The following is a 16,028-nucleotide window of genomic DNA, read 5'->3' as shown; positions in this document are numbered from 1 at the left end:
CAGAGCCTTGTGATTATGACTTTGTCACTGCTCTAAAATTTCGCTGGAGACCCAATTCCCCTGGTGCCCAAAATAGGTCCCTTGGCATTCAGGTCCTTTCTGCCCAGCTCAGCTTCTCTAGATTTCCTAACAAATTTCATGTCCTTGGAGTGGCTCCAGTGACGTGTTCATGGACCAGAGTCCCACACTTCCTCAGGGGCACGCTCATGGGGTCCTTCCAGGCCCTGGCACACCTGCCGGCTCTAGCCTCCTGGGCTTCATTTCCTAGGGGGACAGAAGGAAGGTCTGAGCAAGAACAAATATGGACCGGAAGTGTTGGACCAGAGCCTCTCTCTGTCATCTCTGGTGCCCTTGTTCTGAATCATAGGGTTCAGAAGAAGAGGGCCAAGATTACTGGCTAAGCCTCAGAGTCAGAAACTCTCACTGACTGTAGTTCTGGCAAGATCCTTCCTCCCACCCCAACCCATGTATGGTACCTCATTCAGGCTGATTCAGATTGTGTGTCACCACCCTGGACAAAGGTCCCAGGCCCACAGGAGCCCTCTGAGTGAGAGCACCTTTGCTGTTCTGACTTCCACCACAAGCAGTGAAGCTCACCCCTGCTCTTGCTCAAGGGAGTCACCCGTTCCTGAGTGAGTCAGGGTCACTCACTCAGTGACAACTGTGGCTCGCCTTACATGAGCTAAATTGGGAATTGGAATGTCCCACAGATGCCCCTTGTTCCCCACCCCCACGTTAAAATTAATCTCCTCTCTGGGGAGTGCGAGACAAACAGTGCTGCCCAGAGAGTGACCAAGAGACGTTTGGGAAACAGAAGAAGAAATTTCCAGGGACCAAGCCATTCAGGGAGGGAAGGATAGGAAAAGCTCCATGTGCCTGGCCAGGGTGCAGGACAAAGAGTAACGAGAGACAGAGAAGTGTCTGAAAACAGCCATCTAAGGACGAGGCGAATTGTTAGAGGAAGGGACAGGAAAGATAGCAGAGCTATTTCAGGAGTGAGCAACAGAAGGGAACACAAGAACCCCCAGACTGTCCGAAGTAAACGAGGAAGGGTCCAGGGGCAGTGAGAGAAGGCCAGGACCAGGGCCAAGGCCAGGGTAGGCACAATCGCTGAGGGGATGAACTTCACAGTGGGTTTCAAGCCGCTGCTAGGGGATGCACACAGCATGGACAGCCTGGAGAAGCAGCTCATCTGCCCCATCTGCCTGGAGATGTTCTCCAAACCGGTGGTGATCCTACCCTGCCAGCACAACCTGTGCCGCAAGTGTGCCAATGACGTCTTCCAGGTAGGCCGGGGCCAGGAGATGTAGTGCAGACTTGTGGGAGGCTTCTCATCAGGTGGGCGCTGAGCCCCCAGCAGGTGATGGGTGGAGCGCTCTATGACGTGGGTGGTGCTGTCCTGTCTGAAGGGCAGACGAGCTGGGGGTCCTAGCAGACTCCAAAGTAAGCATGAGTCAGCAGCTGCTCTGCAGGCTGGCGAGTACAGCCTGTGCATGGATAGCAGCCGGAATGCTGGCATCTACAGAGGACAGAAGACCCCCATAGACACCGGGAAGGAAGTAATCCTACCCCAGGCTGTGTGACAGTCCGTGCTAGACCCTGCATTCCAGTTTGGAGTTTAAGATTTCGAGAATGATATGGAAAGTCTGGGGAAAATAGCAATGAGATAATGAAACATTAAAAAATAAACTCTGTTGGGAAAGGTCCATAATGACAGTGAAACTATTCATATTTAAAGCAAGGCTGGAATGCATCCTTCTTTAGGGGGCAGAGTTAGATAGTGGGCAGGAGACTGGGAATTCTCCCCCAACTGAAGTTCACACTTGCACCCCACTCCAGATTGTTCAGTAAAGGAAGCTTGCTGGTTAAAGGGACTGAGGTCACTTAATCAGGGAGAAGGCAGAGAAGAAATTTTGCTTCCCAGAAATGTAACCAGTTTTGGGTTTTGTGTGGTTGTGGGGCAAACAAAGCATAGCTCATCAAATTCACAGATATCATTTTAGCTACTGGTTTCAAAAATGAAAGCAGCACATACCAGAAGGGTTTCTGTAAATGGGCTTTCTTTCTTGCCCTATGCCATTGGTGTAGGTTCTAGTAATCTATAAAATGGAACAAAGATCAGGTCAAGTGAGGGGTAACAGCACACACGCATGCGCGCACGCACACATGCACACACAAAGTCCTTCCAAATGAAGTAAAAACTTAGAATAGAACAGAGCTGGCTGCCTTGGTAGGCATGGCAGCGATAAGGAACATCATGAACACATACTCTTCATCTGTATCAGAAATTATGAGATGTGTTGAACCCAGTGATTTTTAAACTAAGAAAATGCTTCCTTTTTAAGTTCTTTGGAGACAGCACATTTGGGGGAAAATACTGGGCTGGCTAATTCAGGCCATCCCACAGCTGTGCCCCGCATCCCACCCTCTGTCTGCTGTCTCCCGTCTTCACTGAGCGCTGAGCCCCATGGTCTTTCCTGCCATCTTCCCAACGAGGCCCATTCCCATCTCCTTTTCCTCAGAATGTCCAAACCTGCCATTTTTGGCTCCAGAGACCCTCAGAGCCAGTGATTTTTCCTCTCTGGGGGTCTGGACTGATGGCCATGTCTGCTCATCCTGGGCGTCAGGTCATGTATAAGAAGCTACACCTTGCCCACCATCTTGGTGTTTCCCTTGGTCTGAGTAACCCTGAACTTTTTCTTTCAGGCTGAGATGCCTAGGAGGGAATGACAAAAAGATTTTGCCATCCCTTCTTATGAATTTGTAGTGAAACATCCTTTCATTAGAGCTGGAAGTATGTGAAAGGAAAGAGAAGTCTTGAAAGTGAAGGTATCATGTTCTATTTTTCAAAAAGGGACAGCCAGAATATTAAAGTGCACAACACACAGTATCACTGGGCAGAGGGACCCAGGGATGGGTCCTATATATGGAGACTGGAGGATGTTTAAGTGACCTCCCTTGTTCAAGTCAGTCCTCTGTATCCAGGCACATTGCTTTGGTTCCTTGAAGCTCTAGAATACTGACCTGGGCCCAGAGAGACCTGGGAATTGTTTGGGTCAAACCCTGTGCAGAATATTGGGGAGATAATATGATTCCCAGGGCTTGGAGACGGTTCTGTGGATCTGTACTGATGTGTATCTTTTAAAGTGCATGGTACCCCTGGACCTTCCAAAGAGAGAGGAGTGAACAGCTCATTTCCTTGCTGCTTTATTTGGGACGGCCTGGTGGGAGGCTGACCCAGTTCTTCAGCTGCACTTATGTATATATACATCTCAGTAGATCTCCCTCTGAAAGATGAGCAGATTTAGTTTTTTCACACATTGCCTCCACATTTTGACAACTCTAGGCATAATCAGATTGTCTGTTTTCTAAGTATGGGGACAAGAATAGGATTTGCAGTTTCTCTATCTTAAAACTACTTAGGAAGAACACCCTTAGAACATTGCCTAGAAAGTTCACAGGACTTAGAAAAGTGATACCAGTATAACACACACTCACACACACGTATTTAAACTAGACTCACCATATACCTGCCTTTGTTCACTCTCTGTGCTGTTGTTCCATACCCACACATTCAGACCCACATCTTCCTTTTTAATGGCTGCATAGTGTCCCATTATTATGATTGGGCCACAGTCTATTTAATCAGTCCTGTGAAAGATTTGGATGGTGTCCAGTGTCTTGCTGTCCTGAAACCCGCTATGAGGAACAACAAACAAGAATTTGAGGGAATTTTGGTTTTAAGACATCAGGTTAACTAGGGAGCCAGGAAGCAAATTGTGAAAAGTTAAAATATTTCATTGAAAATGTTGAACAGCACTGGGGGTTTGGGAGGAAATCATCCATACTCAGACCTCCCCCAACACAATTATTTTCATGTTTGCAGATTACTTTCAAGCCCTTGTCACCACATATATTTTTACATAGTTGCCATCACAATTTAACTAGCTCTCTTTAGAGCTGTAATACACTGCGCTCTCTCTCCCTCTGAATTTAAACAGAACAAAACACCAAAACACCACGTTAACCCCCTCTCATTTCTCTCTTTCGCACACTTGCACCCACTCAGCTACCAGGCATTTTGACTAGAGGAAAGCTGTCAGTGTGGGAATTTGACACAAACATCTTCCCATGTGTTTCCGAATCTATAAACTCTGTTCACTCCTAAACTCCTTTAAAACAGCCTTCAGTTTATTTTTAAACCTGCCCCCGCTTCCCTGTGGGCACTTGTTTTGAGCTGCAACCTGTTGTAACCGAACAGGCAAGCAGAAGGCCTTGTAAGGATGTTGTTCAGAAACAGCTCTTCTGGAGGGTGTCCATTGAGGGAGAGGTGTGCAGAGATGGAAGTAGCAAGAAAGGGGCATCCTCCTCTAATAAAGGGCAGTCTGGGAAAGAGATGGCCCTTTTCACTTCATCCCAAATTCCAGTTCTTTCTGGGCTAACTGGTAGGATCTGCTGTCGTCACGTACAGGCCAGCCAGTGAAACCCTACACAGCCCGCCTCCCCGGCCGCTTCCGCCTGCTTCCAAAGGCACCGGGACGTCCCCTTCCCAACCCAGCCTTGAGCAGGTCTCCTCCTAGGAGAAATTGGGCTGTTAAAATTTTGTGACTTGTGTTAACCTTGTAGCAGGGTTAGAGATCTTCCTTACTTTAGGGAAAAAGCTGGGTTTAGTGGGAAACAAGATCGTAGAGGGAGGCTCGGCCTTCCTGGGCTCTAGTCCCACCAGTTTCTTCTTTAATTTGCCATGTGATCTAAACCGGGCAGTTTTCACCTCTTCAAGCCTGTTGTTGACACACATACCGGTGAAAAGGATGTTTTAAATTGCTCTTTAACGTCCTTGTAATTCTAACAATCTGATTTCACAAATTCGAGAAATATCATTATGGATTGCCATTGTTGAAGGGCTTTGCATTCTGTCTCTAGTTCGACCTTTAGCTCATGCTTCTGCTCACCAGTCCTCTCAGCCAGCCTCCTTGCACAAACCCCTATGTCACGCTCAGTGCCTGGCCTGTCAGGCAGAGCTAGCCCTCTGCCCAAAGTCCCTCTCCCACCCACAGCTCAGCTTTTGCCGCACCTAGATTCTTCTAAGGCTTTTACACTTTTCTCCAAATGTCTGGTCTTCCATCACCATCTCCCCACAGTTTCCCCAGTATATGCTGAGGATCTGGCTCAGAGGACCTGCATGGCCACTATTCATCCTTGGCCAGGCCATCAGTTGTCGGGAGATAGCCTCCAGAAACTTGCCCTTGCATCCTGGGCCAGTATCGCAAATCTGCATCACTGTGGGTAGCCAGGAAAGAGGGAGAACATTCTGAGATAAGTACAGATTTGATAGAGGAACTGCATTCACAGAGCATCTTTCTAGATGGAACATTTCTACTGGATGCTATGGACCATTATGAAGGAAATAGCACCATATAGCCTAAAAGAGAGACAGCTCATGGCATGTGTGCCAAAGAAAAGTCCTGAACATGGCCTAGAATTAAATTCCATGTGTTTATTCCATTCCATTTTATCCTTCACAGTTAAGAAAGAACAGTTATTTATGTTCTGCAGCTCTGTGTGGTCATGTATTTGTAAGGTCTAGATTAGGGTTGTTAATAACCCCCTGCACAGTGCTTTATAATTTACAGAGTACCTCCTCGTGCATGATTCCATTTGAGTTAGAATCGATGTCATTTCCATTTTGCAGGGGAGAACACAGGAAACAGTTTACAGTCACCCAGAGGGACAGAGCAGGGACATAAGTCTAGGTGTTCTGTTTTTTGAGTGATGGGATTTTCTCCACACATCACATTACTGACCCATGAAATTTTACTTTATGGGGCTGGCTCCCTTGTGTAACTGCAAGATTTAAGGAAAGAACACAGACACTTATGTGTACAATAGAGCCAATCAGTTACTGCTTAGTCTTGAAATAGAAAGATAAACAGTAGCAGAAGATAGGTTTTGCTAACCGGATATTGTCAGCTGAGAAATCTTCAGCCCAAGGTCGGGACTCTCAGCTATGGAGATGTATTAAGGAAGTTGCCGTCTGCACCAGAGAGTATAAAATCCCTGTTTGTGATGAGACCATGTAGGGACTCACCATCAGGGCAGGAAGTAATCTCTTTTTGTGCCATAGACCTCCTTGTCAGTTTGTAAAGCCTATGGATCCTTTCTAGGGACAATGTGTGTGTGGTTTTTTTTTAAGTACAGTGTTTTTAAATGCATAAAACATAATACATATGACTATAAAGAAAGCCGACTGCATTAGAACACAGTGTGCGTTCTTATGCGTTCTCAGTGGGGCTGATATTACCTCGAGTATATCAGTGGTATTTAAAATTTTTATTGTGATTTTACTTTTTAATTTTTATTTATGTTTCGTGTTCATGTAAAAAATGTCCCCCAGCTTTATTGAGGTATAATTGACAATTATATATATTTAAGTTATACAATATGATGATTTGATGTATGAGTACACTGTACAATGATTACCACACATCAAGCTGGTTAAGACATCCATCACCTCACATAGTTTCTCGTGTGTGGGGGTGGGGTGGGGTCTACAGCTCTCTTAGCAAGTGCCAAATATATACAACATAGTATTATTAACTATAGTCATCATGCTATATATCAGGTCCCCAGAACTTACTGATTACATAACTGAAAGTTTGTGTCCTGTAACCAACATCTCCCAGCCCCTGGCAACCACCTTTCTACTCTCTGCTTCTGTGAGTTTGACATTTTTAGATTTGTGGTATTAAAATTTATTTGGGGGGGGGTTAGCCATATAGGGCAAAAAGTGTCTAAAACACTCTTAGAAGGTGCAGGAGTGAAAAAAAGCTTGAGAAACACTGGAATATAATTACCAAAATAATTAGAACATGTTTGATAGGGTAATATATGTGTTTCTCGATGAACACATTAAATAATGAGATGAAACAGTGGGCCTGATTACTATAATTTAGAAGTAGTGATAAGTGTAAATTGTTTTTGGAGATTTGATCAACAACTGTAATGTGATATGAAAATGGCTGTGATTTCTGTTGGTGACAAAGTCACAGGTACTACTAAACCTATGTGGTTTGTTGCCTACCTTCATACTTGGGGAAAGCACTCAATTTCTGCTAGATGTTAGTGAAAATGAAGATGTAATTTCTTCCCCATCCAGATTCACAGAACCCTCTGAACTCTAGTCACAGGTCTTTTGGGGGCTGCGGTCCCCAAGTTAAGTTCTCCTGTATGACCAGCATCTTCCCAAGCATCCAGGCTTGAAATGCCAAAATTGCCTTTGGCTCCCTCCTCTCCCCACAGCCCAGCCACATCCAAGTGATAGGGCATATTCCACCTCTGGCACCCCTAGTCTTTGCAGGATTGCTGCCTCTGCCTGATTGTAGGCCTGTGACTTGCACTGACTGTGGCCCTTGCTTCTGATCTATGCCTTTAGCCTATCTTTCCCCTCTCATGTATCCAGATCACTTCTGTTAGATTAATATTCACTCCAATTTTCTCTTTTTCCTCTCGCAGTTTAGAAACCTTGCCTACAAAATTGTTTCGATCTTTACCCTTGGATTCAAAGCCCTCCATGATTTTACCACAAATGAAAAAAAAAAGCCCTTCATGGTAAAAACCCACCTTTCTAGCTTCCCCTCATGACTCCTCTGACTGTAACCTAAACTCCTGTAGTCCCTGTGGCCTCATGCTGTCTATTCTGTCTTCAAATGGTAACTTCTTAAACATCTTCCCCCTTGAACCAGCATAGTTCTTTACAGGCCTCCTAAGTACTGTTTTCTCTCGTTAACGCTTCTGGCACTCTAGCGCCCCCTTTTCATTCATGGCAGGACTGAGCATTGCATTTTCAGAAAGTAAAGTTTTTTTTCCCCCTCAAACCCCAAAGTCCTTTTACAAAGTTTGGAAACTATATTAAAACAAAAAAAAAAGGAGAAGATCACCCACAATTCTATCACCCAATGGAAATTATTACAAAAATATTTAATTTTTATTTTATGCACTTTATAAAGTAATTCGTGGGCTATACAGAGAAATTTGGGAAATGTAGATGACTAAAAGAAGAAAATCTTAAACCCTGTAAACTCCATCACCCATTGAAAATTGGGGATACCACTGTCTCTATAAACATATGTCCTGTTTTTTTCACAAATCTCTCCCCATGTTAAGAACTGTTAAGATAGTTGCATAATAATTCAACTGTAATAACTCATTTAATCTTTATGATTAAATGACTAGCACGTTAACTATCTGAAAAAACAATTTTATTGTTTATTCTGATTGCAAAAATAATACAGGTATATTATGTAAAATTTAAACCTCACAGATAACACAAATTGTAGAATGTATAAATCTACATTTAAGCCATCTAGAACCATCTAAAAGTACTAAAGCTATTTCAGAGGAGATGGGATTTCAGAAACTGCTGACATCAGTCAGGAAGAGGGCGCTCCAGGGACAGATCGGGGGAGGCACAAACTTGTGAGATACTGGACCACAGAAGTCAGAAAGTTAGAGAGAGGGAGATGGTGGCCTGCATGGTATGAGAGGAGAAGTTGGTCATAAAAACCACCAACTCCCTTTCCCCCATCCCACAGGCAAATACACATTGGTCAGTATTCTTATCATAAATATATCAATTAAGGCTCATTGCACACAGAACGTCAGCCTGAGTGCTAAGTACAAAGCCTCTTTTTAGATCTGAGGGAATCTGAGCCCTGAGAGAATTATTTTCCCAAGGTCATAAATGGCAAATCCCAAAAGAGACCTTCAAACCAGTGGTACTTTCCCTATATCATGCTGCCTTGAATGCCTTCTGTTAAGGGACGTTATCAAGAAGGGATAACAATTTTATCCACCGGTACAGATGACTTTTTCATGATAGCCGTCCAGCAAAAGGTTTGGGACACAAGACACACATGTTTTGATACGGGAAGGGAGTCAGGAAAGACTTGGAGCAAACTTCCCAAACTTCATTTTGATTTCCCCTTCCTGATTTTTGCCATAGCTATGTACCACCTGTACTATCATTGAATATTTTCATCTAAAAGAACTCACTTTTAGAGCTTAAATATTACCATTCTACATGACAAAATCCATGAAAAAATCACTTTTTATAGGCTGCTTTTTTTTCTAAAATACATTAAAATAAACACATAAAAAGTTTAAATGTCCATCCTTATACCACTGAAAGTCTTCATGCTTGTCATCAGTATGTGTACCGTATTTTGGGAAATGGTGAGCACATGGGCAGCACAGTGAGGCCTCTAAGCAACATGAGTGTTGTACCATGAGTTAGAGGGCCCAGAAGATCCAAAGGGTAAACTTAACTATTTTATTACTATCCAAATTTAACCCTAGTAACAAAGGTCATATATATTACATATACGTACATATGTGTATATAACACACACCCGTGTGTATATATACATACATACATGCCTGGGACTAGCAAAGGAAGTGGCATGTGGAGTTGGATGGGAGAAACATCACTGAAGCAAACACAGAAAGGAAAGTGTATCCCAGAGGTTAGGAGGAAAGCCAGCCAGAGATAGAATATGACAGGAGGAGTTGAGCTTGGAAGAGGGAGGGGACTCTAGGACCCAAGGATGAATGACAAAGCTGTGCTCAGCCATGACAGCTGCTCCAGGGAGCAGCACCAGCCCTTGACGGAAGTGTGAAGAAGGCAGAGGTACAACCCTCTGCTCCCGGCCCTTACCACCTGATGTATAGCATAAGGATTGAGAGAATTTCAGGGAACCCAACTGTAGGAAATACACCTAAATGTACAAAGTCACAGGTGACTATGCTCTCCATTACTCTCCAGGAGTGAATAGTCTTCCATCCACTTAGTATTAGGTTCAGCTGTAAGTGGCAAAAAACCAAAAATAATAATGGCTTCAAGAAGGTAAAACTTTGTTTTTTCTCACAAGTTAAAGTGTGGATAGGCAGTCCTGGACAACCTCATCAGAGACTCACTCTTTTTATCTCATTGCCATTCTCAACATGTGGCTACCTCATGGTTCAAGATGGCTGCTTCAGCCTAAGCCATTCCATCTTCATTCTAGACAGCAGGAAGGAGAAAAGAGGAGAAATAGGGCATGCCCATCCCAAGATACTTCCTAGAAATTGCACAGCACATTTCTATGTATATCCCACTGGCCAGAACGCAGTCATTTGGTCACACCCGCCGGGAAGGGAGGCTTGGACACATGGTCTTTATTCCCTGTGTCTTGCTAAAACTTCAGGGGCTCTATTGTTGAAGAAGGAAAAGGAGAAGGGGGGAATGTCAAGAAACAACAAGCTGTCTCCACTGGTCTTTCATCTCTGTGGCTCTCCCCAAATTGACCCTTTCTCTTCCTGCTGACCAGCCTTCTCTGTTCACAGTGTCTGACCCCTCACACTTTCTACTTCTGCTTACACAGACTGGCCACAATGTCAGCTCTTGTCCCAACTCCACAAAGCATATTTCAGTTCTAAAGCCACACATGATCAGACTCAGCCTCTGGGTCTTGATTCCAAGTTCTCAGAGGGAAAATTTGATTGGTCCTGTTGGATCAGGTGATCACCTCCTCAATTCTGAACCAGCCGTCTGTGGCTTGGGTCACAGTAGGGCTTTCCTTTATAGGTTGGGGTGGAACAAGTTCTCTATGAGGTGTAAGTGGGAGGAAAGGTGAGCATCTCTGCTAAGTCTTCCTTCTGAGCTTCCTCCTGTTACAACACCCAGCCCACTGGATGTGGTTGTCAGTTTGCTCTTCCTTAGGGCAGGGAGGTACTTATTCTTATCTTATCCCCGGAGCCTACCAATTACCGCACGCACTCAATATTTGTGGTGGAATGAATAATCCAATCTGGTCCTTAATTTTACAGAGGTTGAATACTTGCCCAAATTCACATAATAGCGCAGCATCAGGGCAGCACAAGAACCCAAGACTCCTGATTCCCAGTCCCTGGAGTGATTTCCCTGAATTAATCAGCTTGATGTGCCTGCCCCATTATTCAGCACTTGTCTCTGTGCCTCTGTCTAGGGCTGCAGAGAATCTCCCCAAGACATGGCACAGGAGAGCCCCAGGCTGGAGGACATTGGCTGCACCACTGAGTCCATTTCCTACCTCAGCCTTCCTGCTGAGGTCAATGTCTCCCCAGAGCTCCAAGCTGGGCCCCTTTGAGGAGATTGTGCCCTTACTAGGCCTTGATCAAAGCTAGGCTCTAAATGCACATCAGAGACACTTAAGGAGGTGGGCCGAGTAATGAGGCAAAGCTGAGAAATGTCTCCATGGCCACTCACCCTGAGTTGCTCTCAGAGGAGCACCCAGCCACAGAAAAGAGATGATGCCTCCCTTCCACCCCTCTCCTGTTCCACAGCTCCCTTGACCTTCCCCCTATGTCGTCCCATTTCCCCCATGACTCACTGTGCCTGTTCTCTCACTCTCTGTGTCCCACAGGCCTCGAACCCCCTGTGGCAATCCCGGGGCTCCACCACCGTGTCTTCGGGAGGTCGTTTCCGCTGCCCATCTTGCAGGCATGAGGTCGTCCTGGACCGACACGGCGTCTACGGCCTGCAGCGAAACCTGCTAGTGGAAAACATTATCGACATTTACAAGCAGGAGTCTTCCCGGTGAGCTGTTAGGGCCTCTTGTCTCTCTAAAGTGCAGGGCCTGGGACACAGCCAGGGAGCCCATCAGGGCCAGAAGGGAGGGGCTGAAATGACCAACCTGACTCTTCAGATTAGTGATGAGAGGATTGGACCCTGAAAGGAGGAGGGACTTGCCCCCAGCTTGGAACTCACCCAACTTAGGTGGCCTCTGATTCCTGGTCAGTGCTTCACCCTCTCCACATGGGGAGGGGCTGGCAGTCCACCAGCAAGGTCCTTGCCAACCCTCCATGACCTCCTGCCCTGTGGGCCTTCTCTGCCCCCTGGAACAGAAACTGCTCTTGGATCTAGGCCTTCTCTACCCCATAGCTCTATTCCTCAAATGAAGAGCACTGTGGAAGTTGCTCTCCTGTCCAGCCACAGCACCAGCTGCGGAGGCAAAGAAGGTGGTGGTGGTTGGTGGAGGCTGAAGAGAAGGCATTCATGGGGCCTCATACTCTTGCCCCCACCAGCCTGGCCCCTGACCCTTCTGCCACCTTGCCTGCCCCCTTCCAGGCCACTGCACTCCAAGGCTGAGCAGCACCTCATGTGCGAGGAGCATGAAGACGAGAAGATCAATATCTACTGCCTGAACTGTGAAGTCCCCACCTGCTCACTCTGCAAGGTCTTTGGTGCCCACAAGGACTGTGAGGTGGCCCCACTGCCCACCATTTACAAACGCCAGAAGGTATCAAGAAGCAAAGCTAGTAGGCATGTGGGTGTGGGGACATAGGACAGGGTCTCAAACTGCAGCCTCTTATTCCACTTGGTTTTAAAGGCAGGCAGATCAGGGCTGAAGTTCCAGCTCTATGCATGACTCAGTGTGCCCTTGGGTGAGTCATTTGACCTCTCTGGCCCTCACTTTCCTCACTTGTAAAATGGGGATGAAAATGCTTCCTTCTGAGAGTTGTAAGGATAAAATGAGGAATGGATCCAAGCAGAGACTTCAGTGTGGTGGACTAGGTACTATCAAGGCCATCTCACTGTCACAAGACTAAGTTCTACATAAAACATAATTTAAAAATTGGTACACACATAGGAGTAAAGGAAATCTCCAAGTAGGGGAGGGGTGGGAAGAAGAGGAGGGGGAGTTAGCTGAGAACAGAACCCTGAGTGATAAGCACAGAAAAGGCAGGATTTTCCTGAAGGCAAATTATTACTGAACTTGAGAGATGAGACTGTGCCTCCAAAATCCTAAAAGTTGGACCTGCAATGAAGACCCACCCAAGGATCCCAGGTTAAACTAGAATCCCAGGAATCCCTAAAGTGGTCAGTTGTGCCACGTGGCTTTTGACAAAAGCAAATATAAATTCTGCCTGGAGGGAAAAACTTTCCATTTAGGCCTTGGGTTTTCCTTGGATTGAGAACAATGAAAGATTAGTCCATGACTGAAGATACACAAAGAAATATACTCATGAGTGAAGTCAGCAGAAACAAAAAGTATAGATTTAGACACCCAAAGATTTCAGATATTAGAATTATTAAAGAATTGAAAGTCACTGTGTATAAAATGCTTTAAAAATGGAATTTAAAAATGAGCATTAATAGACTATATCAAAAATGCAGATTTAATAAAGAACCAAATAGAACTTTTAGAAATGAACATATAATTGTTGAAATAAAACATTCAAAGGATGAATTAAATGACAGATTTCTCTCAGGAAGAGAAGACTGAAAAAATAACCTAGAATACAGCATTGGGAGATGAGAAGGTTGCGGATGAGAAGGTCTAACATATATCTAATCAGAGTCACAGAATGAGAGAATAAAGAGAATGGAGAAGAGGCAATATTATCCTCATGGATAATCACAAAGAATTTTTCAAAACTGATGGAAGACATGAATCTACAGATAAAGCATCTAGCCCAGTACTTGGCATTTGGTAGATATTTGGTGAATGTCTCTTCCTTTCTCGTTTGGTGGTGCAGGACTTCCTCTCTCTACCACCTTCCAGAATCCATAGAATGTGCTTTCATACTTCTTGGATGGTTTCAAACTCTCTAGATAGCTGTAAAACTGCCCTGAAGATGCTCTGATGGTGGAGCAGAGGGGGTAGTCCTCTCTTAGCAGCCCTGGCTGGGGTGGTAGGGGTGCAAGCTCTAGACCAGGTCCTCCAGCCCTAATTGCTGGCCTGTGTATGTGGCAGAGTGAGCTCAGTGATGGCATCGCAATGCTGGTGGCAGGCAATGACCGTGTGCAAGCAGTGATCACACAGATGGAGGAGGTGTGCCAGACCATTGAGGTGAGCCTGGGATGGGTGGGAGGGAAAGTTTCTGGGCTCTTAGAGGTGCATCACAAGTAGTGGGATGGGCTTACCCAGGCTGCTGAATCGCAGGTCTGTCCCTCACTAGCTCTGTGACTTTTGTCCAGTTACTTAACTTCTCTGTATTTGGATTGGCTTGATTTTAAATACATAAAATAGTGATGGTGAGAATGATATGATGGCTACCTCACTGGATCTTTTTAATAATTAAATGAGAGAACACAAGTGAAAACTAGGGCCAGAGATATAGACAGCACTCATGAAGTTTCTTTAAAATATCATTATTTGCTAAGAGAATAGATCTTAAAATTTCTCAAAGCAGAAATAAAATTTTTTTAACTATGTGTGGTGATGGATGTTAACTAACCCTACTGTGATCATTTTGCAATATATACAAATATTGAATCATTACGTTGTACACTTGAAGCTAATATGTTATATGTCAATTAAACCTCAACAAAAATATATATCATTTTATTATTATTACTGAAAAAAAATCTGGGAATCAGCAGCCCTTGGCTAGAGTTCTAGCTCTGCCACTAATTTGAGGTATAGTTGAGAAGTCACTTTTCTTTTTGGCTCTCTAATGAGGAGGGTGGGACAAACAGCCGGCTGCTCTCTCAGCTGTGAGGTCTCATCTTTGCTCCTGGTCTTTCAGGACAACAGCCGGAGGCAGAAGCAGTTGCTAAACCAGAGGTTTGAGGCCCTGTGTGCGGTGCTGGAGGAGCGAAAGGGTGAGCTACTGCAGGCGCTGGCCCGGGAGCAGGAGGAGAAGCTGCAGCGCGTCAGGGGCCTCATCCGCCAGTACGGAGACCACCTGGAGGCCTCCTCTAAGCTGGTGGAGTCCGCCATCCAGTCCATGGAGGAGCCGCAGATGGCGCTCTACCTGCAGGTGGGCCCTGGGGGAGGGTGGCAGGCTGCCTGGTGGCTGGAGTAGGGGCCTTGGCACCAGGAGACCACGTTCAAGTCTTATCTCTGGCACCTACTTGACCCACAGCCTTGGGCAAGGCACCCCCTCTGAGTCCGTTTTCTCCTTAACGAATTGGGACGCGCATCCCCACCTACCCCGCAGGACTGTGGTGGGGATCAGAAATGGGACCGCCAGAGGCTGACGTAGTGCTTACTCTCACCCTCCTTTCTTCCCTGCAGCAGGCCAAGGAACTGATCAATAAGTGAGTAGATGGAGCGGGAAGGGAAAGAAGGGGCCGCGGGGGCTCCGCTGCCACGGGGGGGGGGGGGGGGGCTAAGGGGCTGGTAATTTCTAGCTGAGCCGCCGCCGCTGCCGCCGCTTCAGGGTCGGGGCAATGTCGAAGGTGGAGTTGGCTGGACGGCCAGAGCCGGGCTATGAAAGCATGGAGCAATTCACCGTGAGCGTGGAGCACTTGGCCGAAATGCTGAGGACCATCGACTTCCAGCCGGGTGAGGGAGCGAGGAAGGTAGGGGGAGGCGGGCCGCCGGGACCAGGCGTCCAGACCCTCCGGGTCGGGGCAGGGAGGGGCATGAAGGCCAGAGAATCAGGGACTTCAACTTACCCGGCCTTCCTTCGACCCAGGCGCTTCTAGGGAGGAAGAGGAGGAGGTAGCGCCGGACGGGGAAGAAGGCAGCGCAGGACCAGAGGAAGAGCGGCCAGGTGGGCCGGAAGGTGAGTGTGGCCATGGCGGGGCCCGGCTGGTACGCTCCAGCCCACTCCTCCAGCTATACCCCAGAATGCTGCATCAGGTTTGCTTGTAGCCCCTACTCCCAACCTCAACCAGGAGGGGCGCGCCCCCTAGCGCGCTTGCCGGAGTACAACTTCTTTTCCCACCATCCATTCCTCTGGGAGTTTGGGAGACCAGGTCCGGCGGGGAAGTGAAGGAGAAACCCTCGTGGCGGGGAAATGGGGGTGACTTGGGCTTCGGAGTTGCCTAGTTCCTTTGTAGTGCCTACCCACTGAGCTTTCTTTCCTAGGCACAGGCCTGCACTGACCCGCCCTTGTTGGGGAGCCCGGCACCGGGGTCGGGCGCTCTAGTCGTGAAAGATCTTAAGCAGAGACCACCGTGTCACACAGCTCGACGCCACGCCGCGGGGGAGGGGCTCAATAAAGGGCTAATGCGTCCCAATCCGCAGCTCCTTTCACTGCTCGCTGTCAGCCTTCGCTTC

At 46.6% G+C, this 16,028-nt stretch overlaps 1 protein-coding gene across 2 annotated transcripts; it reads left to right on the top strand.

Annotated features, from left to right (window-relative positions):
* Positions 1-768: 768 nt before the first annotated feature.
* TRIM54 (tripartite motif containing 54) lies at positions 769-15,994 on the top strand. Of its 2 annotated transcripts, none has more exons than XM_064494659.1 (9): positions 769-1,286; positions 11,439-11,611; positions 12,143-12,314; positions 13,773-13,868; positions 14,548-14,781; positions 15,042-15,061; positions 15,184-15,308; positions 15,442-15,531; positions 15,837-15,994. In XM_064494659.1, the coding sequence occupies exons 1-9, from the start codon at positions 1,119-1,121 to the stop codon at positions 15,851-15,853; spliced, it is 1,095 nt and encodes a 364-aa protein (XP_064350729.1). In that variant the 5' UTR covers positions 769-1,118; the 3' UTR covers positions 15,854-15,994. The 2 variants fall into 2 exon arrangements, with proteins under 2 accessions (XP_064350729.1, XP_031322626.2); XM_031466766.2 differs by having other exon boundaries at positions 15,039-15,061.
* The last annotated feature ends 34 nt before the right edge of the window (positions 15,995-16,028 follow it).

Source organism: Camelus dromedarius, chromosome 15, assembly GCF_036321535.1.
Source record: "Camelus dromedarius isolate mCamDro1 chromosome 15, mCamDro1.pat, whole genome shotgun sequence".
NCBI lineage: Eukaryota > Metazoa > Chordata > Mammalia > Artiodactyla > Camelidae > Camelus > Camelus dromedarius.
Note: the sequence above shows the minus strand (reverse complement) of the source record. Positions and strands in the feature narration are given on the sequence as shown.